Here is a 25,755-nt window from a genome sequence, read left to right on the forward strand (position 1 = left end):
AGGGGCGAACGCTTGGCAGTCTGGTGAAAATCACGTCAGACTTTTCTAAATTTGACTGTCAGGTCAGCTGGGACGAGCTGCAGAGGATGGCAGCTCATTACACCTGAAAATCCACTTTAAATGCCGATGCACACCAATTGCAGCGATGGAAAAAAAGAAATAGATCAGATTTGTGAGTACCAAAGAGGAGTTGTGTGTTTGTGTGGTCAGCACAGTAAACCCTAACAGCACCATCCTGTTTAATGAGGCCCTGATAGCAGGAATCTGATGTAGTACCGACCTGGCAACAACTTGCTGTAAAATATTTTGTCACAGTATTCAAAAATGAGGGTTTGAGTTCATTTATTTACACTTATCATTAGAACATTTAATTGCTTATCTGTATGACATGTCGAATTTTTTTTTACTTTCAAAAAGTAAATTATATAGATGGCGCAGGAGAGGAAAAAAAGATAGAAAACCTTAATTTCTATATAAATATCTAAATATACAGTATAACCTTGTGTTGATCCGACAGCCTGCCATGCTCCCTAACACGGTAAATTCATTCTTGGTTAAAGGAAAAGACGAAACAAAAATACTTTCCTCCGTCGTGAGAAAGAGGCAGCCAATGAGATGGTTTCACTGCAGTTTGAGTGACAGGCGGGAGGAACCAGTCACCATCCAGTCATGTTTTCTTTAAAAAAACAAAACAAAAAAACTACAGGCTGATCCGAAGGGCAGAACGCATTGTAAAAAAAAATGCTTAAAAACAGACAACGGTGAAATCGCAATCAAATAAAATACATATGATATGATTGGACCTGAAGCCCGCCTAATCCGCCCACTACATATAGCCCCGCCCTTTTGAAATATTACACAAAGAAAAACAAAATCACAAGTAGAAAAGAAAAGACGACAAAAAAATGACAGGAAAATCGTCCGTCACTAAACCTTCAAAGGTCATCTTCATTCACGCAGATTTTTTTTTTTAAATCAAGTTTTTTTTATATAGTTTATATCTTTTTTAGCGTCAGTAATTTCATCTTGAATAGATAAACATAAAAGATCTGGCAATGGGGAGGGAGGGGGGAGGATTTACATACACTCGACACACAAATGAGCATCTAAAGAGATAACGATGACGAAAAGACGAGTGGCAGGGAATTAAAAACGCCTTCCAGGGGAGCTAGCTCGTGGCTAATGCAAGAGCAGCTCCACAGAGTGGTTTACTGTTATTATTATCATTATTATTATTATTATTACTGTTGTCAAGTGTGAATAAATAAAACGACTGCCATAAGCGCAAGGAAAGCCACGACCCCTCGGCCCCTTCCCCCCCTTTTCCCTCCCCTCGGCTCGGCTAGAGCTCCTCCCCCTCAACCCCAGATAAAAGCAGGTGAGTTGACTATCCTGTCCGTCTGTCCTTCCTCCTTCCTCCTCCTCTGCGAGTCTGTGCCATTCATGGAATATTTCTATTTCCTCAGTTCACCCCCAACGCTGGTTTAATACCTACAAAAGAAAGACAACACATCAGTTCACAGCAGTAGGAGATACGACAAAGATAAGACTCACTTTATTACGAGACAACTTTAGTCTTATAGGATTCTGAGAGTTCCGTGTGGTTTTTTTATGGACATTGTTCATCAAAGAAAGGATAATAAACACGCTCCGCTTAAAACATCCCCCGCCTTATATATAGTACCTCTACGTGCAAGAAATAATAATATATACTGGACGATAGACCTACGAAATGATACATCTTCACTACAATTAAAAAAACAGTCAGGTCAAGGTCATACACCCAAAAAGCACATCTACATTACCAACAGGCTTAGTGTGTGCAATATGAATGAAATCCCTCAACTAGTTTCTGAGATATGATCCGGAAACAAAAAAATATTTGGAGTGTCTCACTATGACCTTGAAATCAGGTCAAGGTCATGCACCCAAAAAGGCACATCTATACTATATAGAGATGGCCTGGGTGCAATATGAATGAAATCCCTCAAGTAGTTTCAGAGATATGCTCCGGAAACGAAATGTGGATGTACGGACGGACAGACATACGGACGGACATACGGACGGACGTGCCCACGCCAATATCCCCTCCGTGCCTACGGCCGGCGGGGGATAAAAAGGCAGTGGCATAGCTGATGACCAAATGTGTTTTCATTATAACAAACCCTTTCCCATTCAAGTCCGTATTCAGTCATATCTCTATAATAATAGCTGCAAAAATTAGCACAAGGAATTAGTGCAACAACAAAGACTATGGGTCCATTAAGCCCACAGCTGTCAGTGTGCAAGCCCAAGTAGCAGGTTTTTCAGTTTGGGGGTTTAGTGGGCTAAGAGCAAACTTATTTAACTGGAGTGGATTACAACCAAAACCAACTCATTAAAAGTCAAATGATGCTGTTGAATGTTGTCTAAATACAGAGCAAATAAGCATCTGCACTCAGCAAAAGATCGCTTTTTATGAAAGGAACACCAGTCAAGTGCTGAAAGTCTTTATGAATTCAAGTTCAAAGCGATCAGCAGAGCAGTGAGTCAGTGATGTTGACTGAAACACATTCAGGAGCCTGAATCATCGAAAATCATAATAGCTTTGACCCGAGACCTTCAGGATTTGGAGCCGGATGTTTATCTACTGTTTATTCACAAATTCTTGTTTCAAGGTTGCAGCCACAGAAGACACTCATCACTGGAAGCGTTTGTCTCGTCAACTGATAAATGCAGATCAAATCTCAGTTAAATCGATGATTTTTAATTGCTTCTTCTACTTTTTTGGAAGTGGAAATTTGAACCTGAATGGATTTGATGAGCATCTGATGCACATTTTATACTGTACCTATAGTAGTTTGGCTTAAAGGGTCCGTTCTTGTTCAAGCCCAGATACTTGGCCTGTTCGTCACTCAGCTCTGTGAGATGTGCATCAAACGTTGGGAGATGTAGGCTGGCCACATACTCATCTGAAAGAGAGCAACAACGTGTTAATATTCACCCGGCGTCTGTGGCCCATTAATGATTTAAATGAGCAGAACAAAGAGGAAGCAGCAGGGATGTAACTGGGATTTACTGGTTTTCTTCTTCTGTCTTCTCACTTCCTCCCTCGGCTCGTCTTAGTGTCACTGTGGCGGCGGCAGCAGTCACTGACAGCCTGACCTACATTTGGCTGTTTTCCTTTACTGTGTGTGCAGCTAAGAAATGTGACAGGCGACGGCACCGGCATGCTGTGAGCCGTTCACATGCGTACAGACGCACAGCATTCATTCTGCTGTGAAGGATTCTGTCATCCAGGGAGACTCTGGACGGGGCAGATGCAACATAGTGTGTCGTCTACACAGACAAACGCCGACTGACTGCAGGATTTTTCCACAGGACCAAACAAACTTGCTGTAATCTCTTCCTGTCCATCTCTGCGGTTGGTGGCTACTTATGTGCTGATATCACACTGAGTTCTACATTTACAGGATTTTATAAGAAGTGCATTCCTTATTCCTGCATTAAAGTGTTCTTTGTTCAAGCTTTACACCAACAATACATGATGAAAAGAGGGAGATCTTACCCATCTTCTTAGGCAGCAGGTAAACATCCTGCTTGTAGCGTCCCTCAGGGGCGTTGTACAGCTCTATCAGAGCCAGTGCCTGGGCAGAGATACACAACTGTTAGCAAATTCTGGCTGCAGCATCTAAGACTTTCTAAATCCCTGCTTGTTTTTTTTATGTGAGCTCATTTTTCATCAGTAGTAAAGCCAAATCAAATTCTATTATGAAGCACATAAAAACAACTGTAAATAGCATCCAATAAGACATAAACACAACCACTCAAAGACAAACAAAGCAAACAAAACACAATAAAATAAAGAAAAATGAAAGTTACAAGAGGAGGTGAGGGGGTCAGACGGTACTTGGTGGATCTTCAGCTGAAAGTTTCTAAAATCTCAGCAGTTCTTACATGAAAACCAAACTGTTCCACAGATTAATGGCAGCCACTCTTTTTGTACTTAGATCTTGGGACGTTTAAGAGCGCCCGGTTGGTCGGCCTCAGTGCTCTAACTGGGGTACAAAAATAGAAGAGTTCTGCTAAATAAGGATGTGCCATCACATTTAAAACCTTAAAAACAAACAATAAAATCTTGAAACAAACAGGAAGCCAGAGAACACAGGCCAACACCGCGAGCAGCTGCAGACGTGTCAAAGCCGACTGCATTACACCCACATACAAAAAATTACAGCTCAGCGGTGATAAATGCATGACAATATATTTCCTAAGGAGACATAAAGGTCTGAGCTCAAAGTCTTGACTGGAAAAAAGTAAAATCCGGCAGTTCTATGGATATTACACAACAACCTACAAAAAAACCTAAAAACTCTGTGCAGTATGACACCATTATAAAACAAGAAAAATGAAACTGTAATTTGAATACTTTTTTGGGGAAAAGGAATCAACATGTACAACATTTTTCTAAGTGTCCATAAGTGTTGGCAACACTGTGAAAAATGAGGACTCCTCATGCTATAGACATCCCATTTACCTCGGTCTATTTACATTTACAACCTATACAAACTTGACATTCATAATTCTAATGTGCAGCTCGGTACAGATGTTTCACCAAGCTAAATGTATCTTCCAACAACTTCCTAGCAACAAAATCTTCCATTTTTTGAACAGGCTGCACTTATTTTATTCACCAAATATGTTTTGTTATAATTTCAGTCCTGCCATCGTCTCTCTGCTCCGTGTGAACACCCGCCTGCATTTCAGCTGAATTCTTGTCATGTGACTGTTGGTCACAGCTCAATCAGACTTGGTCTCTTCGTTGCACTAAGAAGTGCAGAATTTTTGGTGTTGTACAGAATCCGGTTAGTGCAAACTGTTTGTTTTTGGCACATTTGGATGAAATATCCAGATTTCAAGCGTTGAGTCACACATACTTAGTGAAGGGCTTGTTTTGGAGTTTCTGGCTGATAAATGGTGTCATTTTGACATTTAAAAAAAAAAATAACATGCTTTTCAAGCTGCATGTGGGATTTGGAGTTCAGAGAATTCAACCAACAAAAAAAAGGGAGAGAGAGCACAACAGTGCAGATGAGACCAAGGGGTGCAGTTGTACCTGAGTCGTGGCAGTGATGGAGAGCACGAAAGTGGGCACAGTGGAACAGCTGAGGTTCAGCAGTCGGCCCTGAAGAGGAAGAAAAAAGTAGCACAAGGTTGGTGAAGACAAAGACAAAAGAGCTGAGAATGAATCCGCTCAGACCTCAGTGTCCTTCTTCAAACAGGCTGTTGTGTCAAACTACCATCAGACCAGTTAATCAGAGTCACATCATCCAAAAGAAAAAATAATCATTGAAGCTTTTCTCTTTTTTAAAAATCAACCTTTAGCAGATTGTCTTGCCGCAGCTTCCGTCTAAGTTACTGCTGGGAATCATCTTATAAAGCGATGACAGTAATGTGAATTTGTTTTTCTCCACAATGTTAAATTATTGCTGCTGTTGCTGCTTCTGGGTTGTCCTGAAACTGAACCCCTGTAGGAAGAACGGGAACAGAGAGAAGTCTTTGTTTGTTGTTACAAAGCAGAACTGAAACCGTTTATGTGGCTTTAATGTCCAGTTCACACACTGAACATCACACATACTGTTATAAGCCTCAGGATATTCATACCTGAGAGCAAGTTATGATGTATACTGAATTATTGTTTGATGAATAGGTTTCTTTTGGCTGGAAGTTGCATAAACAAATGACAAAAGAAGTAAGATGTTGTGTTAGAGATTATTCAATATCAAGAGGCATGATTGGTTTTGTATCAAAAATAACCATCCTTTGTCACTTGTTTGCCTCATTTCCAGCCAGATGAAACCTATTAGTCATATAAAAATGGCCTATGAATGAACATTTAGCAGGGGTATGAATAATTTGGGGCTTAAACATATGCACATTGGTTTGATACCGTTTTGAAGGAATGTGTGTTTTCATGTGTGGAAGAATCCCATTGTGTCTTCTATAATGCACACAAAGACGCTTCACAACTTGCCTGCCAAAACTCGTCTTTGTGGTTCATCTCAGTATCAGAACTGGAGCCACATTCAGCTCATTTGTATTCAGAAATACATGAGTGTATAATATTACATTGTGTCATAATGAAAAGAGGAATAAAAAAAATCGGTCCTCACGATTAAGAAACGACACTTGAAAGAAAAACAGGCTTCAGATGCGCTAAATAATGATGTATCACAACTTAAAATAAGTGGTATTTTTGGAGCACAGCTGGGTTTAGGATCAGAACTGTTGGAGCTCAGGTGAGGCGATGATGGAGGATCGGATCTACTGATGTGGTTCAAACCTGCTGCAGATCAAACAGACTCGCAGAAAAAGCCTTCGACGGGTTGGCAGGTTGTCTGTCTGGCCCTGTCGGACTGCTCTCATTCTGTCACAGCTCGTAACACACAAACACTGACTCACAAACTTCACCTCAACCTGCAGTGTGAGGGTGCAAAGCTGAGTGTGCATATGTGCTGTTCAGGTGGAGTTTTCTAGAACATGTTGAGTAAGTTTGGAGATTTTTAATGATGTTTATCGCTTTGAACTCCAAGCAGTTTCTGAGCAATTTCCTGTCACATTTTTACTCACTGTGGGGTTCATTGTTTACCGCAATATAAAGTGATGCAACTCAATAGAAAGAGTTATAACGTTATAAATCATAAAAGAAAGTTACATTTTGATCCATGCTCAGCTGAAAAGTCTTTGAATTTTTGTAAAATGACTGTTGCTCACTCATGGCTTCACAGTGAGAAGAAGCAGCGTAGAATTCTGTGTTTTTTGCAGACTTTGGTTGATGTTAACATTTGATTTTTGGAAAATCTTTAAATAAGCTTGGTAAAATTAGATTAAATGTACTGATTTCAAGCTTAGATTTGGTTGTTTTTCCAGATGAAACTGAAGCTGCACATGATTAGTTCAAGGACAGACAGTTCTTCCTGCTTTTACAGTTTTTTCATCACCACAGTTGTGTAATTTTGGTGATTAAAAAATAACCAGACATGCTTTTTGGGGTTCACAGTGGTAATGTGTGCATGAAACTTAAGGCATTTCCAGTTATGATCATTGTGATTTTAATAGTATTTCTTCTCAAAAACTACTAAGCAATGCTCAAGCCTATTAGACTGTTTCCTTTGTGAATGTAGTACAGACTTTGAAACCACTGGTTAAACAAATAGATTAGTCAAATAGTCACCATAGCAAGAAATAATAATCATTTCTGGCAATTTTGCAAATGAGCCAGGTAGAATAAAGTGATTTTGATGAAATATTCTGATTGTAGGCTCAGATTTGGTGAAGTTTTCCTACATGACGGCACATGACACCAATCAGTAGTTCAAGAACCATCAAAAAGTCAAAATTCTAAAGATTATTTCTGTTCTTACTGCTTCTGTTTCGGACAAATGTTGTAATTGCCTTTCAAACCGGGCAGCAGGTTTATGAGGTTCAGAGGATTACGATGATGTTTATTTACTGTGACTGAGCATGATTCAGTGACTCTAAAGTGAGTAACAGGCTCGACAGTGGAGTGAAATTCACTGAAAAATGGCTTCTGGCTTCCAGAGATTGCTGTGCTTTACTTCCAACCGTTATAATTTGCTAGTGGGGTGAAACAAACAGCTAAAAACTGTATCTGGTCATACTGCTTGGGCTGTTCTGCTGCCGTTTTGTTGCACAGACCACAATCTGTTGTACTGATATGACCCATCAGTGTCCTCTGGGTGGGTTAGTGTGTCTTTGTGATACCTCGGCCAGCAGGACTATCCTCTTGCCGTCGGGCCAGATTACATGGTCCACCTGAGAGCGAACTCTCTCCCAGGTTAGCTCAGGAGTCCGCAGGCTCGCCTTTAAGATGAGAACAACATCATCAACACATGCTCACATTTGGTTGCTCTTTCTTCCTGAATTATCATGTTTAGTCTTTTCCACGACTGGAATGACTCACAGGTTCCTCTCCTATGTGTAATTTCTCCTTCCACTACTCATTTTGACTATCTTTTTAAAAAATCATTTCATTCCTCTTATGTTGTTTTTCCATTTCTAGCACTTCTGTGTCACTGTTTTATGATCAGCAGAATAAAATCAGAGTACTACAACCATTATATTTTATCTAATGTCTATAATCTCAGTGTCTTCTTAACTCTGCATGAGTTAAAAGCCTACAATTATAATATAATCCTACATCTCTTTTATTGCTTTATATCAGCACTAAGCTCCTCACACACAGTGACATCGAGCCGTAGGATCACGAGTGAAAGATCAGGTTGGAAAGAGTAATGGCAATATATACATAGCTAAAACTGATTTGTCAACCACAGAGAATAGACAAAGCTCTACTCAATTTTTATGTTCAAGAAGACCGTTTACCTCTGAACAGCCACCATGTTTCCTGTAGCTTGTTTAAGCCACTTTAAAGCAGCTTAGGATTGCATACAAATGTATAAACAAAAGCAACTTTTGTCAATATAGATACGTCACACATGGATAGATCAGTTTGGGTCAACGACATTCAAACAAGAAGTCTCTAGATCTGGAATTTCATAAAGATTTGGCTGACAAGATGAGGAAGGTATGTGGTGATTTACACAGTTCTGGCATAAAGCCTGTCCAGTTTATTCCTATTTCAATGTAAGGTTGGGCATCAGGAAACAGTTCTAAATTACAAACAGGTCTTAAAGAGTCACTGAGGAAGTGTAATTATGATTCTGCTTATCGGTTCCTAAACAAATGTTACTTGTGCTAGTTAACACCACTAACACTAAATTTACCACTGTTCCTCTTTAACATTAGTCATGAGATTTGAATGCTGCTTGATTAGCAGGAAAACAGCACAAACTGTTAGATTTTTCTCTGCTACTGATGGAGCAAAGTAGCTAAAGTCAACAAGAAAATAAAATGCAGAAAAGAGGCCACTGTCACTTTATCTAGCCGTTTCTGCAGCTAAAAATGATCTGTGGTAAGTAGCATTTCACACCACTCCGTAATTTATTATAGAACTCAGACTCTTTGTTTCTCTTCTTTGACAGTGAACACAACATGAAGACATTCACTAACTATTCTGCTTATCTGGACGGCTGACTAAAGTAACTTCATTACCTTCACAGCAACACTTTACTGTCACTGCACAAACATGCTGCTACTTCCCTCACAGACTGAGTGAGACTCAGTTCCCACAACAAACCCACTAATCTACATCACCTCCTTCATTAACGGGGATGTGTAGTCAGGCTGGGGCTGTGTGACCTCAGTGGTTATAAAACGTAACAACTGCATTAAATCATATCAGTGATTGTTTAGTTTGATTGATACGATGGGCAAAAAGTGACAGTATCTTCAGGAAAATGTACTATGGTAGTAAAATTAAAAGTGCCTGTGACTGCTAATACAGTATATTATATAACTGGATTTTTATTACTCACGGATTAATGTAAAAGCAGAATTTTGCTGCAGTATCAACAAACTGCATGGAATTAAGAATCTGAATCAGAAGTAGTTAAAATACAAACAATGTTCAACCCTTTTTAAACAAGAAATTATAAATCTGAAAAAGCACTTTTTGGAACTATGTTTGAACTCGTGTAGGTCATTTTTAGCTACATGCTAAACAAGCATGACAGCACACACGGGCATTTTAGTCTCACAGTTCATCTGTTATGAGCTTTACCTAATTCCATAAAAATAGGTGGAAGTTCAAGGCTGGTTTACTTTTGATCATTGTTGCAGGTTATGCTTCAGTCTTTCACTGCAGCTCCCAAAAACTAAGCTGTGAGTTACCATGACAACACGGAACAATCACTGCCCGAGGTCAAGCTTTACAGACAGGACGACACTGAACAAGCTGCCAGGAGCTGCAGGTGTTGGCTTCTATATCGAAGTCTAACCAGACACCTCATATGTGTTGTTACATCCGTTTTATCTTCTAAAAGAACAGCTAATCTGACATGAGACAAGCATTAGGCTTGAACTTTAACAACACTTGATTCGATAAGCGACAACTGACCACGTCGATCTCGGTGTTGGAGTGTCCCATGTTGCAGACAATGCAGCCGTTCTTCATGCGGTCGAGGTATTCTCTCACCACCACGTTCTTGTTGCCTGAGAACACAAAGTACAAGCGATTACAGCGGTGACGGAGCACTGGAAAAAGAAGACACAAAGAAGCAGCGAACTTGTGGTTTTATCTAATGTCATGCTGGAAAGGGACGGAATAAGTTTCAAAAACTCAATATAAAAAATCTGGGGCATGAAAAAAACACCTCACATGAGTTAATTACTTATCTCAGAAGTTGAGCACAGTTAATTAGGTCTGCAAATGTGACTCAGTTGGAGTGTTCCACCTGTCTGCACAGCACATTATAAAGGACCCGAACAAGTCTCTTTGTATCTGTTAGACACTCTCCACTTGATATTTAGATAAAAAGGAGCTAAAATGTTCTCAAAAAATGAATGTCTATCACAGAAAAATGAGTGAATATTTTTTAAAAATCACAGTTAAATGGCAATCAAAGTCATAGAAATGAGCTGCAATGTCTGTTTCTTGCTCATTTCACTACAGGAATCTAATAAGCTCTGTGAGTTTGCTAAGAGATGCTAATGAGTGGACTGCTATCAGTAGGCGACCTTATTAGAGCTAATGCCCGTCCTGATTTCTGTATTTTACAACAGTTTAGAAGTTTATTAGCAAAATGTTCCACTAATGCCATGCATCCTTTCATTATCTTTCCCGTTCAGTTGCAGTTTGACCCTGAACACGGGCCTCTCTCTGCTGCAGGGCTCCCAGCAGCATTAGGTAATGAAGCAGAGACACAAGTAATTCTCTGCTCCAATTAAGTGTTCGGCTCCCTGGCTGCTGACCTGAGAACTTGATTAGTAAGTGCTGCAGACTGACGACCGAATATGTGTCTAGTCACCCTGAAAGAGCGGCAACAGGACACTGGCTGTTTTACGTCTCGCACCCTCCCGAGTTGGTCCTCTCGCTGCAACTGTTTATTTATGCACTGTTAATTGTGGATTATGTCCCAGCACAAAAGCCGACAGGACAAATCCGTGTGCTGCTGCTGTGAGGCGATTAGTCAGCAATCCAACGGTTTTGATACAGAACTGCTTGTAAATTTCAACTCCATTGGCCACAAGTGAATGAGAGACAAACAGCAGAGACAGAAGCTGAACCAACCTGTGCAGGTGATGACGATGTCCACTTGTCTGATGACTTCGTTGAGTTTCACCAGCCTGAAGCCGTCCATGCTGCCATCGAAAGACAGAAAGGATGACTGATGTAGTGTCGACACCAACAATATACCAGAGGAAAGCTATTAAAGAGGACTCTTACCAGGCCTGCAAGGCACAGATGGGATCGATCTCTGTGACGTAGACGATGGAGCCCATCGCTTTGAGGGCAGCGCAGCAGCCTTTTCCAACCTGTAGATGACGGATAGAATATGGAGTAAACGCACATCTGTCAGAGAAAACAGCAACATTTTTTGTTTATAAACCGAGAGAGCCAGTATCCCATTATAAGCCATCATCTCAAAATGGAATTTAAGTCAGTCTATCACTACTAAACTGTCTTGATTTCCAAATGTATGCTTATTTTTTCATAGATTTATTGCTATACCGTATTTATACGCTTTGATACTTTTTTACTCTACTGGCACCGTCATTTTTTTGCACCTTAACTTAGTTCTTGTAACAGCCCGATTTGCACCTTCTTTTTCTCACACGTAACATGAGTGAGGTTCTATCTATCTATCTATCTTTCTTCTCCAAATTCCTACTGCCTATTTCATTGCTTTAAAAGAGGGGAAACAATTCTTTCACTTGTTCTCTAAGCTACATCTAAATCTGTCCATTTTCACCACAGAATTTAACATCGTGGAATTTCACCTGACTTGTATATCAAGAGGAAACAAAAGGCTCCAGCTTTCTGACCTCCAAGTTTAAAAGCAATGTGCATGAGGACCTAAATCTTACCTCCCCATATCCACACACCACCACCTGTTTGCCTCCAAACATGACGTCGGTGGTTCTCTTCAGGCTGAGGACAGAAACAGTGTTTATACCACACTGGCAGACTAATATTTATTCACACTGAGAGGAGGTGGGTGTAATTGCTCTGCAACACTGAATGTTGACCAACAAACACAGTCTGATTTGTAGCTCTTAATGAGGCGAAACAGGAGTCTGTTTCATACCCGTCTAAGATGGACTCTCTGCAACAGTAAAGGTTGTCAAACTTCTGCTTGGTAACGGAGTCGTTGACGTTCATGGCCGGAACACACAGTTTCCCTGCTTTGGACAGCTGGTACAACCTACACACACATCAAAATATGCACATCATTAAAATTGGTAGTAAAGAAACGTGTTTGGTGACAGAAATCATTGTACAACAATTAGAGCTGCAACTAATGACTGTGTGTAGGCTTGATTATTATCTCAATTAATTGCTTGGACTGTAAAATGTCACAAAATGGTGAAAAATGTTGATCAGATTCCAAAATGAAAACCTCAAATGTCTTGTTTTGTTCTCAACCCAAAGATATTACGTTTACTGCTACAGACTAGGAAAGAAACCAGAAAACATTCACATTTAAGAAGCAGGAATTTGAGGATTTAAAAAAATATATTACTCTGTATTGATTATCAAAATAGTTGGCGATTATTTTGTAAATCAATAAATCATTGCACATATGTAGTGTGAAGCAATGTCACAATATTAAGTTAATCCTGATAGAAAAATATTGACATTTGTTAATTACATATTACTCATATGTACTTCTCTGTGCAAATGAAAGTGATTATTTGTTAATTATCTAAGCTTAGGTTGCAAACAACAATCGTGTCATTGTTCATTCACAGTACACTGTCAGTGTCCTAGACTTTCACCACTAGATGGCGATGTTACCGCACCAGAAACTGTGTGACACTAAGTAGGGTTGTCGATGTGTGGGTTCGTGTAAATATTTACTTGTACTTCTTTCATTTAAAACACAGAGAACTGAAATTATCTGAAGCAAAGCAATATTTAACATCAACTTTTACCTAAAACACCTCTTTTTAAAGACATGTGCAGGCTCTGTATCCTACCTGTGCACACCGGTGACACTCTCCTCTACAATGCCCTTGATCTTCTTGAACATGTTGGGATATTTTTTATAAATCCAGTGAGTCAGGTCTCCACCGTCATCCAAGATCTGACACAGAGAGTTACAGAAAAGGAGATTAGGGCAGAAAAAGACAAAAGAACGAGCTGAAAACTTTTAAGTTTCATCGTTAAATAATACATTTCAACATTTGAAACAAAGACAATTATGTATGTAGTAGATGTGTTTATGCCTCTTTCTGGTGTTGTTCTCACAGTAGCATGATGCTAAAATACAGCTGATATACAATAGTACTCGAGAGCAAAACTGTATACTCATAAAGCCTCATATAAAAGTCCCCAAAGAGTCAGATCTTTGTTGTCATTTACACCAGATCAAAAATGGGAAAATGGGAAATTCAAGGACACTTTTGGCTCATTTTCAGTTTGATTCAGCCAAATTTTTAGCCGATTTGTAACCCAGGAGGAGACATGGGATCATGAATCCTAACTCTACTCCAGCTCCCAAAAAGGTAAACAATGTGGCATCTATCAGCAAGGTGATGGTGAAAGGGTGGACCAAATGTGCTGAATTTAAAGGAAACAATGTTAAAAAATAACACAATAACAATCTTTCTCATGTGACGTTATCTGGTGAGAATGAGAACTTTTTAAAATACCTTCATAGTGAAAACGATCTAGATATCTGGGTAAAATAGCAGATGTTATGCACCACCACTTGCAGAATGTATAAGCACTTCTTCTCATGATTTAATAGGCTTTATTTAGAGTGTAGGTGTGCTACCATGTTGGGCTGCCAGCCTTCCACGTTGACACAGCGATCGATGCACCACCAGAAGTCGTCCTCTGACTCACCCTTCCACGCAAACACACTGAAGCCTACGAAAGGAGGCAGGAAGCGTTTTATACGGAAAGTGTAGCAAAGTAATGAATGATGTGAAAGAAGGAGAGTGCATGAATAATTCAAGAAGAAAAGGTCAGATGTCTCACCTCCTTCTGCCAGGGCAGCTGCCACTTCGTTCTGGGTGGAGTAGATGTTACAAGCCGCCCATCTGCACTGAGCCCCCAAAGCTGACAGAGTCTCCATCAGCACCTGAGCAGAAGAAAAAAAGGCTGATGTATGACATTCATGCTGCAGCTGTAGGGTGAATGTTACACCGAGGTTGTGATTGAGTGTTTCCTCACAGCAGTCTGGGCAGTGATGTGGGTGCAGCCCACCACCTTGGCACCGGCGAGGGGTTTCTCCCCCTGGGCTCGCTTCCTCAGAGCCATCAGCGCTGGCATCTCTGAAAGAAAAAGAAGGAAGCCCAAGCATGCAGGCATGAGTGGATAAAGGAATCAAGCAGGATGGTGAAGGAATTCCCATCATTTAATCCTTCTAATAGTTCATCGCTAACCCATCGATTCATCCAGCTGGAAGACATACTGAGGACATCATGTGTGTGTGCAGCCTGCAGGGGTCAGATGAGGTCTTGCGGCATGTTTTGTGGGGTAATTAGGAAATAATGTTAATGGTATGTTTTGGTTTTTAAATGGTGTTTAATGGCAGAAGACATGTGGCCACCCAGCAGTGCAGACAAGGAAGCAGAGCCTTTGATTAGCAGCCAAATTTCCAACTTTTATTTAAACCCAGCAGGTTACTTTCTAGCAGTTTTTGGCTCTTTGCTATGCATCTACGTTTTACAACCACTAACTTCCGTTTCAAAACAAAGCAAGCATGAGGATGAAGCACGTCCATCTGTCTGCATCATTCCTGTGTGTTTGCTGCTGCCGAGTACAAAGCTGAGAGTCATCTTGAATGTTTGATAAATATTAGCAAGAAAACTGATGACAAAACACATCAAGAACTGCACTGATTGCACAAACAGGAGGCCTCCTCATTAGACGATGCACTTCAGAGAACAGCGGTGGCAGCAAATTCTGTAGTTATGCAGGAAACATTAGGAAGATTACTGAAAATGCTGCATATTTTACATACAAACTTACCGATTGAACACATAACCTAATGTACTTAAATTTTTGCAGCAGATAATGATTAAAAGTTGAGCCAGTTAAGTAGACTCGCATGGTTTGAGTGAAAAGAATCATATGTTTTGTTCGTTATTAACATAGTGTTGTAAATAAGTACATTTCTAGCCGTAGATGGATAAGACATGGCCAAAAACAAACAAGAAAACTTGTTCCAGCTCAAAACAGCCAGAAAGAAAGTCATTACTATAAAGTGGCTAAAACCAGAAATACTCACAATAGAAGATTGGATTGACAACATTTATGATATCTTCAAGAAACTTCAAACTGTAACAGGAGGAGCTTTCAAAATTAGAACTTTAAGACCTTTATACGTACAATTTCAATTTTCTATCTGCCAAGGAGATTTTTATTAACATTAGAAAGACACACTCCGATCTTTAGGCTTTATTAACTTTGGATTTAAATTTTGTCATGTTTATTTCATTTAGGCTCAACACAAAGTGCAAAACAAAATTAAAAGTCTAATCAATTTTCAATAAATAAGAGTACATTTATGTTTATAGTGAAGCAAAACGTTAACAGTCATGCAGCATGTCTTAATACACCTTATAATGGTGGTGTAAATAAATATGTGCTCTTAAGTTGTATATATTTTTTAGGGTGTGTCATATAGTTTATTTTTAATGCTGCTATTCAGAGAGTACTAAACCGATTTTCATTGTTTTCTGTAACAGTGACAATAAAGATCTATTCTAAAGAAAAAGAAGAAAATAACTATAATTACTCTTAATTACAACAGTCCTGATCAATCACAAATATGTGTGGTTTTATATATTAATAGCTTTAGAGACTCTAGTGGGCTAAAACAAACGAGAGGCTTAATTCTCCTTTATGATTATTTACTATACATTTACAATCAATAAAACATGCAGTAATTAAGAGGAGTTTACAGGATAGACTACAATGTACACTTTATTTGTGTGTAAGAAAATCTGCTTCAATAAGCTGTAAATTCAAGCAAAAACATTTCAGAAAATAACTGTTTTTATGTGATTATCAATTGATAAAAAACATGATAAAATGCAACAACAGTGAATGTGTTTAAAGCATGAATATCCAATGACTTAAACATTAGTCACCTCTGTAAACCAATTAGGAGACTGTAATGTTTCGTAAACTAATATAAAAAAAACCAAACATTTCAATCACAATTTCTATGTTGTTTTTCACTGTTTAAGGTTTGATCGAAAAGCTTTTAATTGAATTATTCTTCTACAATAGTCGGTGCATTGGTGCCACCAGCTGTTTATTCTGATGCGCCTGACTCTTAATATTTGCAGAACAGCAGAGGAAGAGAACATGCAATTTCTCATCACTATAGCGTGTTGCTTTACCTTGCTCGGCGATCTCGATCTCTCTGCGTCCGAAGTCGGCCTGTTTGATGTTTTTGATGCAGAAGTCTCCGTTGCCTTTGGAGTTTTTCTGTTGTTTGTCCCGAGGAGACGTCTCATCATCAGAACTGTCCGTGTACGACGCCGCTGCAAATAACCAAACACAAAAACACAGATATTGTCAGAATATTGCTGTAGCAAAATCTCACTGCAACATAAGTGTGTCTAAGTTCAGAAAATGTAACCTAAACTGGATTCCTAAGTGTAGGATAGGGATAAAGATAAGGACAATGTAGCCCTGCTGGTAGTTTCTCCTCGGTGAATAAAGCCTGTACTTTTCCCAACCCTGCAATTTGACTTGGGTTGGATTCTGGACAGCACAGAGTTTAATTGATTATGAAGCAGTCCGCCAAACCATATCCTCTAACAGAGCTGCTCCAGTCTCTTCATGAAATCGCACTGAAGCGGAAAATAAACTGTATTCAAGTGTACAAATGTGTTTTAGCACTTGAATGTAATGAGGAAGTCTGTCACAAGGAACCATCAGTGCACCTCTGTGAGATCTAAACAGTAGTGGCCACAGTGTTTGCCGGCTGTGACTGGCACCGAGTGGTTCCTGTGCCTCATACTGACTCACTACACAGCTGAATGTGTAGAGCAGGTACATGATGCCAGCACCACTCCTACCACCCTCTCACAATGACCATGGAGCAGCTACCAGATAAGAATGCCAACTCTCTAACAATACTGAAGTTAAGGAACATGCTGTACTGTACCATGAAGGGACAGAATGGAAATAAATATGAAATAATCCAGGAGTTAACTGCTAGGAAATATCTTCTTTTGAAATCTGCCATCCGTTCTGACAGGAGGAAAGGGTGGGGGAAAGTGTGAGCATGGATCATGAGGGTGGTTGTTCTGATACTTGCAGAGGATTCTGGGACACAGCCAGGTATAGATAATGTGCCAGTGAAGGAAATGTGTTTTGCACCTCTCAATTTCTCTTGGGAAAATGCATAAAATCAAAACCAAGAGGCTTTAAAACACAACTACTGTAAATCAAACCTGACACTTGGCCTTGGGCCGCCTTGTAGTGAAAAGGATTTTCACTACAATCTCTCAGTGTTGATAGCAAAATGTTCGCGTTAGTTTTTCTAACATAATACTAAAACCATTATAGTAAACTCCAAAGAAATGTGCTGTCATAATATCATTTTATGTTGTGTTTTTCCTGCTACTGCACGGAAACACCACAGCCATGCCTGGAAGTAGTCGAGAACTGAAAAATGTCATCTGAGCATTACAACAGTTAGAATCCTATTCCATTAAAAAAAAGGGAAAAAAATTGTAATTTCTATTTTGTTGTTTTACAAAAATGTAAAACATTTTTAAGTGCCTAGAGGTGCTACCAATACTGGAAAAGAAGTTAACCCTTACATTTATAATTTGTTTCCATACTTGCCTATCTGCTCTTATAAACACAGCCTGCAGTCCATCTGATATCATTCAAAAAGTTAAAGAACCTTTGTCATGCGACTGTTGCTTGCAGCTGTGTCACTTATGGCTTTTTACTAAGTGGTCCCTATATTGCTGGACCAGGAAAAGCAGAATTTTTCTTGTTTTTACAGAATCTTGTTAGTGCAGAGGGTTGTGTTTTTGGCGAAGTCTGAAATAACAGATGTGGAATCAAGTGATCATGTTGGTAAAAATCATTTAAATTTTACGCTTTGGAACAAAACTGTGTTAAGCATAATTACTTCATAAGTCAGAAAGTTGAAACGCCGATGATACTTGCTGTTTTTACAGTGTCTGGCACTGACAAATGGTGAAATTTTGGTGACTAAAGACAGCATGTTTTTTAATCCTGCCAGCAGCTTTTGAGCTTTTGAAGACGAGGATTAGTGTACTATATCATTTATTAATACATAAACAGGTATTTTACATTTGAGAAACAATTTTTTTTAACTTACAAGGCGAATCCAGTGTTAAAAAATAATCTTTTCAAGTAAAACCCATAGTAAAGTGCACTTGGGAATAGCATGACTGGTGTACTAAGTGTGCTCTCTGTGCTGTGGGAACCATCAGAGAAATAAGAATCACTCCGGTGAGGGAGTTATGGGAGAAGACAGGGAATCAGCAGAGAGGGAGGAGAGAAAAAAAGAAGGCAAAAAGCAGAGTCCAAAGGGCTGCACAAGTGTCTGAAAATAACCTGAATTCTGGCAGCACTCAAGTTTTTATTCGCTTTACAACAGCTGCTGTTAATAGTTAAGATGCTGACATAAGAAGCCAAAAAATAAATAAAAACTACGCGTCAAACCATTGACTGGAATAAACCTTCTCTGTGTCCAGGAGAAAAAAATGATAATTTATTCAGGAAAAATCTGAAAGTCTGACGATGGAGAGGAAGGTTCTTGGGAGTCCTGTACTGATTGTTGGAAGGAGAGTAAGAGGTAAAAAAAAAAAAACGAAAGAACAAATGAAAGAACCTAAAATGTAGTGGCGGAAGAATTGGAACAAATCCAAAATGAGAAAGATGTGTATTTCAATTGCACAAATTTTGAACTGCTGAGCAAATGCCCCAAAAAATAAAGATTAAACATGCAAGATGAATGCAGATTTCTAAGTGGTTCATTAATACTGTTGCTTTGTTCTTCAAAGAAATAGAATTATCAGTGGGTGGAGCAAAAGTTTAGAATATTTTTCTAAAAATGGATGACCACTGAGGCAACATGACAAGGAATTTCAAACACCATTATATTTTCGGCATTGACAGATATTTTTAATAACTAACAAAACATACAATTCTTTTTTTCTAAAGAGAAAGAAACCATGTCTTTTCCAGCGTTGCTTCCCTATAAAAACGTGGCGATCTGCAAATGTGCCGACGGGAGGTCACAGCACCAGAAATGCTAAATGTTTTCTCAGTAAAAGTACCAAGCACTGCGTAGACGTTTTTTACCCAGCACCCCTGAACTTTAGGACCCATTATGACCGTCCACTAATACTGTCTGAGTCCATTTGTCCATCTGCCATCCATCTGTTTGTCCATCGCATTCTGCAATGAAAAGCAGCGCTATCTGAGCAATATTACACACACAGATTAATTCATCATGTTAATGGTGTCATTGGAAGTTGTGCAATTGACGCTGATAAACAGCAGGAGATCAAACGGCTTAATCTCTGCTTTTTGGGTGGTGATGAGAGGAAGAGAGGGCAAAAGTTCAAGAGGTGAAAGGTCAGGAATCTGGAAAAGAGAACGTGCACTTTGGATTTTTTACTTTTAAGCAGAGCCAGGTTAGCGGTTTCCTCATGTTTATGCCAAGCTAAGCTAACGATCTACACTTTACAGCCTCAGAAATGCACAAGAGTTGTCTCAATCCTCCATCTGACTCCAAGTGCAAAAGACAGTTTTTCCCAAAATGTCAAACTATGCTTCACAGCAGTGTTGTTCCCTTGAGCTGCTGCAGTGACAGACGACCCACTGAGCATCCCTTCAGTGATAAAAAGGTAGAACATAGGGTGTATGGCTGCTATGGAAACACATTATAGCAGGTTTTCTTTTTTAAAAAGAGGACTCTTCAGTCAAATAAAGGTGCCGTTCTTGTTGAGTATCTGTCAGCTTTATAACATCACTTGAGCTGACTTGTGTTTAAATCTATATTAGCCCTAGACAAAATTAAACAGCCTCCGAGTTTTCAAGTTTCCACAGCCACTATTGGTGACTCCTACACAGATAAACAAAGCAAACTTCAATGTGAACACAAAAAAACTACAATCACCAATCAGCCACAAAATTAAAACTGTCTGTCTAATACTGCATAGGTCGCCCTCATGGACTCCACAAGACCTCTGAAGATGTCCTGTGGTATCAGACATCAGTATATTCCCAGTCCAGACTCCCACAGATGTTCCATCAAAATTAAGAGCCAGAGGCCAATTCAAAACCTTAAACTCTTTGTCATGTTCCTCAAACAATCCTGGAACAATTTTTGTAGTGTGGAAGGAGGCATTACCCTGCTGAAAGAGGCCACTGCCATCAGGAAATACTGTTGTCATGAAAGGGTTTACGTTAGAAATTGACTGATATGGGGTTTTCAGGGCTGATATTTGGAAACAATAAACATTAAATGCTATACTTTATAATAGCTGGGAATCTGTTGTTCATAACTAGCCTTCCTTCATACCAAGATTATTTTAACTGAATATGTATGCAAGGTCACTCCTCTATTTACTGTGAGATTAACTGATGGAGATTAAACAGTTTGCTACATCTGTTGTTCTTCTGTGTTCGGTTAATTTTCACTGTTTTATCACTTCCACTGCCCAGATCTTAAAGCAGTATTTTTTTCCAGGCACCGTTTCATGGTCACCTGGCTGTCTCCAAACTGAGCCACTGTGAGAGTAGCTACTTTCCTGGTTTGTAGTGAAGGCTTGTGTTTGTTTTTTTTTTGTGTTTTTTTTTTAGTTTGGATTTCTGCTAGGGAAACATTGCTGAGACCACAAAGTGATTATGGACAGAGAGGCTGCATTAGATCCAAAGTGGTGAATTTAACCCATTGACAATTGGTAAGATATGATGAAACTTTATTGATCCTGAAGAACTTCTCATGGCAAATATTTCTCAGAAAAAAACACAATGACACAACATCAGAATAAATGCAGTGCCTCGTAGAAAAGCAACAAGATACAAGTGCGATGCATTACTGAAAGCGAAAAGTAATGCGAGCAATGATAATGAGGTGCTAAGCAATTTCACTAATCAGTCTATCTCTAGTTTATGTAGTCAACAATGCAACAATGTTAAGGTAGGTGATATATGTCAAAGAAACACACACATGAATGTCAGAACTCAAGGTTTGAACATTGCCTTCTTCCCATAATGCATCCTCCTACCATCTCTTCTTCATGTAAACACAAACACACCTGGCCATCCACATTTTATTAAAGAAGCATGATTCATCAGACCAGTGCACCGTCTTCCAGTGCTTCATAGTCCAGTTCTGGTGCTCATTCACCCATTGTAGATCCCTTTGGTGATAGCTAGGGCTCAACATGAACGCTCTGACCAGTCTGCCGTTCCGCAACCCCACACAAAACAAGCTGTGACACTCTGTGTGTTCTGACATCTTTCTATCAAAGCTGCATTGAGGTTTTCAGAAATTTCTGCTGCAGTATCTCCTCAATGGGATCCGACTGCACAATAGCACACATCACAGATCCTTCATCACCCATGATTTCTCCAATTCACTAGTCGCTCAGATCCTCACGCTGTCCATTTTTCCTGCTCCTAGCTCGTCAACCTCAAACACTGACTGTTCACTTGCTGTCTAATATATCCCAACTCTTGACAGGCGCCACTGAAAAAGCACTTTTTTGGCAAAAAGTTTTCTTCTTCATTTTCTTCCCCAACTTCCTAGTCTCTCACCACTACAGTAAGAAATGAGACTGGGGATTTGCGCCTCCAATGTCATTCAGTTTCAGCCACACCCAGAACTTCCCAGCTCTCTCTCTCTCTCTTTCTCTTCCTTTCTCCTTCTATCCAATACACCACCAGAGCAGCTAATCCTCTGACAGAGAGTCCACAGTGAACTGCAGGGTCAGAGTGATTGAGTGAAATCTAGAAGTGGCCAGTGGGGACACGGATAGGGTCGGTCAGCCACTCATCCAGGTGGAAGCTAACGGAAACACGTCATGTCCTCTGGAATGTCTGATAAGCAGCGGGACACAGCGATTGAAGAACAGCAAAACAATGAGTTTGTGTGTTTACCTGAGCTGTAGCTGTCTGTGGAGGACTGGGAGATGGAGCGGGACAGAGAGCGCCGGCCGATCTTGGAGGGACGCTTGTTGAACTCCTGTTTCTGGTCGGCAAACTGGATCTGTTGGTTCAGAGGGAACAGGACAGAAGAAGACAGAGATCAGAGCTCAGATTCAGAGGTTGCTTACGCACAGAAAAGCTGTTATATTCGATCAGCAAGACACTTGTCATTCAGCGTCTAGCCATGAAAAGAAAACTTGGGATGCTTTCCCTTTTGACTTAATTGCTTTTTAACTGAGGTCATTCTGGCTTCTGTAAGGACAGCTTTTTTGATAAACCGGATAATGTTTTAGAGATAAGATGCAAAAATAATAATAAAAGGCCAGATGATAAGGCCAGCGTTGTCTCTGAGGGGAGAGACCGGCTTTGAGTTCACTCACTTTGTAAGATAAAGAACACAATGAATCCTTTATCAACTGGTGACAAGGACACACAAGGTACAACAGTTCACTGCAGTTCCGAGTAGGAGGTGTTTGGCTATTGGCTATAATGTCAGTAACGCCACTAAATTGACCATGATTCTAAGTCTTTGTTGATCTTTCCACTATTACATCAGAGCCAACAGCCTGATGCATCGTAATCTGTCTGGTGATAATATTACAGAGTACGAATAGTTGACCTATTCCTACAATAAAACTATGCAAAAAGAACAAGACATGCCGGCAGTAGTGCGGGCAGGGACAGCTGAAGCATTGGATTTTTTTTCATTTTTGACCCTCCAAACACAAAAAAACCCAATATCGAGTTTGAACAGCATGTCATGTGACAAAAAGAAGCCAAAATTACAATGTTTATAAGAGCCAGAAACCATAAAAGCAGAGAAAACAGTTGGATTTTCAACTTTCCAGCAGTCTTTGAAGTATTTGTCTGTGAAGTGCCGTTAAGTCTGAAAACTTGCCCAAATCCAAGCTTCAAAAACCATGATATCGCTCTCTTATTCTAGACACCATATTGAAAAATTTGTGAAAAAAAACTGTTTTCACAAGCCAGATTCAGTTAAAAATAAAAAATAAAAAATTCTGAACTCTTTTGCACAACTGTGAAGTTATTAATGACTCAGCTGTGACCAACAGTGACATGACAAACATTCAGGGAGTTTTTAAATTAAACTTGGTTGAACTGCAGGTCGTGTCTACAAGTGTGGAAACAAATGAAGAATGCAATTAAAAAAAATATCTACAGCATGGGGAACCACCTGTAACTTTTCAGTCTGAGTAACACTTGTAGGTATGTGACAAACATTAATTTCCTTTTCGGCTGAACGTGTGTAGAAGTATGGAAACAAATCAAAAATGGATTTGGTTGAATATTTATGGTATGCAGAGTTAAATATTGTTCCCAGTAGTGTGGGAACTTGGAAACATGTTGTACATGTTGATTCCAAATGTTCTGATTTTTGTAAAAAAAAAACAACAAAAAAAAAAAATTATAAATCAAGGAAATTCAGCTTCACTTTTTTCTTTTTAATGGTTAATGATCCCATTAAGTGTGCCATTTTCTCCATTTCTAGCCATGGTTGTATAGTTTCCTTAGAGTGTAGGACTATATTGCAGTGAAAATGAGCCCATGACGAGTAAAAATGTGACACTAGACATTGCCAGAGAGGCTGGATGACGCTAATCATTTTGTCAAGATACGAGTTGGAGACAAAGATGCCACAGTCTCCTGATGGTGGTGAAAAGCTTTACAGATTTGATAAAAAGCATATGAATGAGCACCACTCACTCACTCTTCATCACTTTCCTTTGCAATAGCCTGCCCTTGAGTACAAAACAAGCAAACATTTTTAGATGTTGAATGAGAGCCTCTGGAAAATAAAAACAGTGATTCAGATACAACCTGTGTACACGTCGAATACCAGGAGGCTGTGAGAGTGTAGTCATTCATGTGTTCATTCTCTCACTGTGTGAGACATTCAGTAAATTGCACATGTCAAAGCCCTTGTGCAATCAAAGGGAAAATTGAGTCATCACTACCACAGGTCTGAAACTAACGGTATAAACCTTTCCTCACTTCTTTTTTCCATGCTTTTCTCCTGGTTCAGTGACCTTCTATTACTTCAGTAGTGCCCTGCACTGCAGCTATAATGCAGACCGGAGAACTGACACCTTTCAAAATAAGCCTATGTATTTGGAGAGGTGCAATAATAATAAAGCTCTCGAGGAAAAACACAGCCATAAACACCAACACAGATAAGCAAGGAAACAATATCCTGATACTCAAACCGTAAAAATACTTTCACTCCCAATATCAGCCACCTCTCAGGAGAGGTGCAATGATTAAATGTTAAGTTGTTGACTAATTAGTTTCCAATTATTTTGGTAATCAATGAATCAGTGTGAGTAAATGTCAAAATCCTCCTATTTGCAGCTTCTTCAAACTGAATATTTTCCAGTGTCTTTACTCCTCTATGACAGTAAACTGAAAATTTGTGAGTTGTGGGCAAGACATACGTCATCTTGGACTTCTGCAAATATTTATCGACATTCTTGAAAAATCGTTTTCTGACATTTTATAGATGAAAAAACTAGCTAGTTAATTGAGAAAATAACCAACAGGTTAATCAACAATGAAAACAATCACTACTGGGACCTGAAACCGTCACTACTTCTTGCTGATGAGTATTTTGCAGCCATTTTAGCTCCATCCAGACACCAATATTCTCAACATCCAGATACAAACATCAGGGCATCTTCTTCCTACAACCATCTAAAGTGTTGCTAATCCACATCTGATCCTTACCTTCTTCACACAGGGCTCACTGCTGTCCCCGTTCTTTTTCTTCTTCAGCATTGCCACATGTGTGTGAGAGTGTGTGTGTGATGAATGGTCTGAGTCAAGGCCTTGTGCTATTGAGGGGATTTCATCTGTCAAGGTCTGATCGTTTTGTAGGCAACACCTCTTCTCCCTCTGCCTCTTTTTCAGCCTCTGCTTTCCAGCAATCCAGCCCAAACTGGTCCGACCATGTGCCGGCAAACACAATGCGATGAATTGTTTCCCTTTCCTTTCATTTCTTCCCCTCCCTCTCGCTCCCTCTCCTACCTCGGTATTCTTGTTTAATTGTCAATTGTTTGAGAGATTGGGGTCCCGGAATTGCTGGTATCAAAACGGAGGCTTAGCTTTACCCCTGCTGACCTGAGATGGTTATGGTCTGTAGCCCACAAACTAAGAGTATTAAGACTGGGTATTGAAAACGATTGGAAGGTGACAGTATATACTTTTGTTAACTCTCTTTATGTAAGGAAATGTTATGAAGACAGACCAACACTCCAGTGAGAAAAATAAGATGACTTATGGCTCTTGTGAGGATCCATGAAGGTCCTGAAGATGTCTAAACATGTTTTTGAAAAACCACATTGGGACACTCTGGAATTATTAAACTGTATCACACACTGGAGAACAAACTGTTTACCAAAATATTTTCTATCCAAAAGCTTCCCAAGCTCTGCCTGTTATAAAAA

The 25,755-nt window shown here is 39.5% G+C and overlaps 1 protein-coding gene across 2 annotated transcripts in view; it reads right to left on the reverse strand.

Moving 5' to 3' along the window:
- Nucleotides 1-325: 325 nt before the first annotated feature.
- ahcyl2b (adenosylhomocysteinase like 2b) overlaps nucleotides 326-25,755 on the reverse strand; it is a 57,360-nt gene continuing 31,930 nt past the window's right edge. The window contains exons 1-17 of one of the 2 annotated variants that reach the window (XM_022218948.2): nucleotides 25,037-25,226; nucleotides 22,247-22,355; nucleotides 16,483-16,626; nucleotides 14,303-14,403; nucleotides 14,108-14,210; nucleotides 13,902-13,996; nucleotides 13,102-13,208; nucleotides 12,210-12,326; nucleotides 11,989-12,052; nucleotides 11,348-11,436; nucleotides 11,192-11,262; nucleotides 10,019-10,113; nucleotides 7,765-7,863; nucleotides 5,096-5,164; nucleotides 3,548-3,626; nucleotides 2,831-2,951; nucleotides 326-1,491 (exon numbers count right to left, since the gene is read on the reverse strand). In XM_022218948.2, coding sequence (XP_022074640.1) covers nucleotides 1,485-1,491; nucleotides 2,831-2,951; nucleotides 3,548-3,626; nucleotides 5,096-5,164; nucleotides 7,765-7,863; nucleotides 10,019-10,113; nucleotides 11,192-11,262; nucleotides 11,348-11,436; nucleotides 11,989-12,052; nucleotides 12,210-12,326; nucleotides 13,102-13,208; nucleotides 13,902-13,996; nucleotides 14,108-14,210; nucleotides 14,303-14,403; nucleotides 16,483-16,626; nucleotides 22,247-22,355; nucleotides 25,037-25,087 — 1,521 coding nt within the window. In that variant the 5' untranslated portion in view covers nucleotides 25,088-25,226 and the 3' untranslated portion in view covers nucleotides 326-1,484. Of the gene's footprint in view, nucleotides 1,492-2,830; nucleotides 2,952-3,547; nucleotides 3,627-5,095; nucleotides 5,165-7,764; nucleotides 7,864-10,018; nucleotides 10,114-11,191; nucleotides 11,263-11,347; nucleotides 11,437-11,988; nucleotides 12,053-12,209; nucleotides 12,327-13,101; nucleotides 13,209-13,901; nucleotides 13,997-14,107; nucleotides 14,211-14,302; nucleotides 14,404-16,482; nucleotides 16,627-22,246; nucleotides 22,356-25,036; nucleotides 25,227-25,755 lie in introns of those variants that run through there. The other variant, XM_022218942.2, reaches the window with a different exon arrangement.

Source organism: Acanthochromis polyacanthus, chromosome 1 (assembly GCF_021347895.1).
Source record: "Acanthochromis polyacanthus isolate Apoly-LR-REF ecotype Palm Island chromosome 1, KAUST_Apoly_ChrSc, whole genome shotgun sequence".
NCBI classification, from domain to species: domain Eukaryota; kingdom Metazoa; phylum Chordata; class Actinopteri; family Pomacentridae; genus Acanthochromis; species Acanthochromis polyacanthus.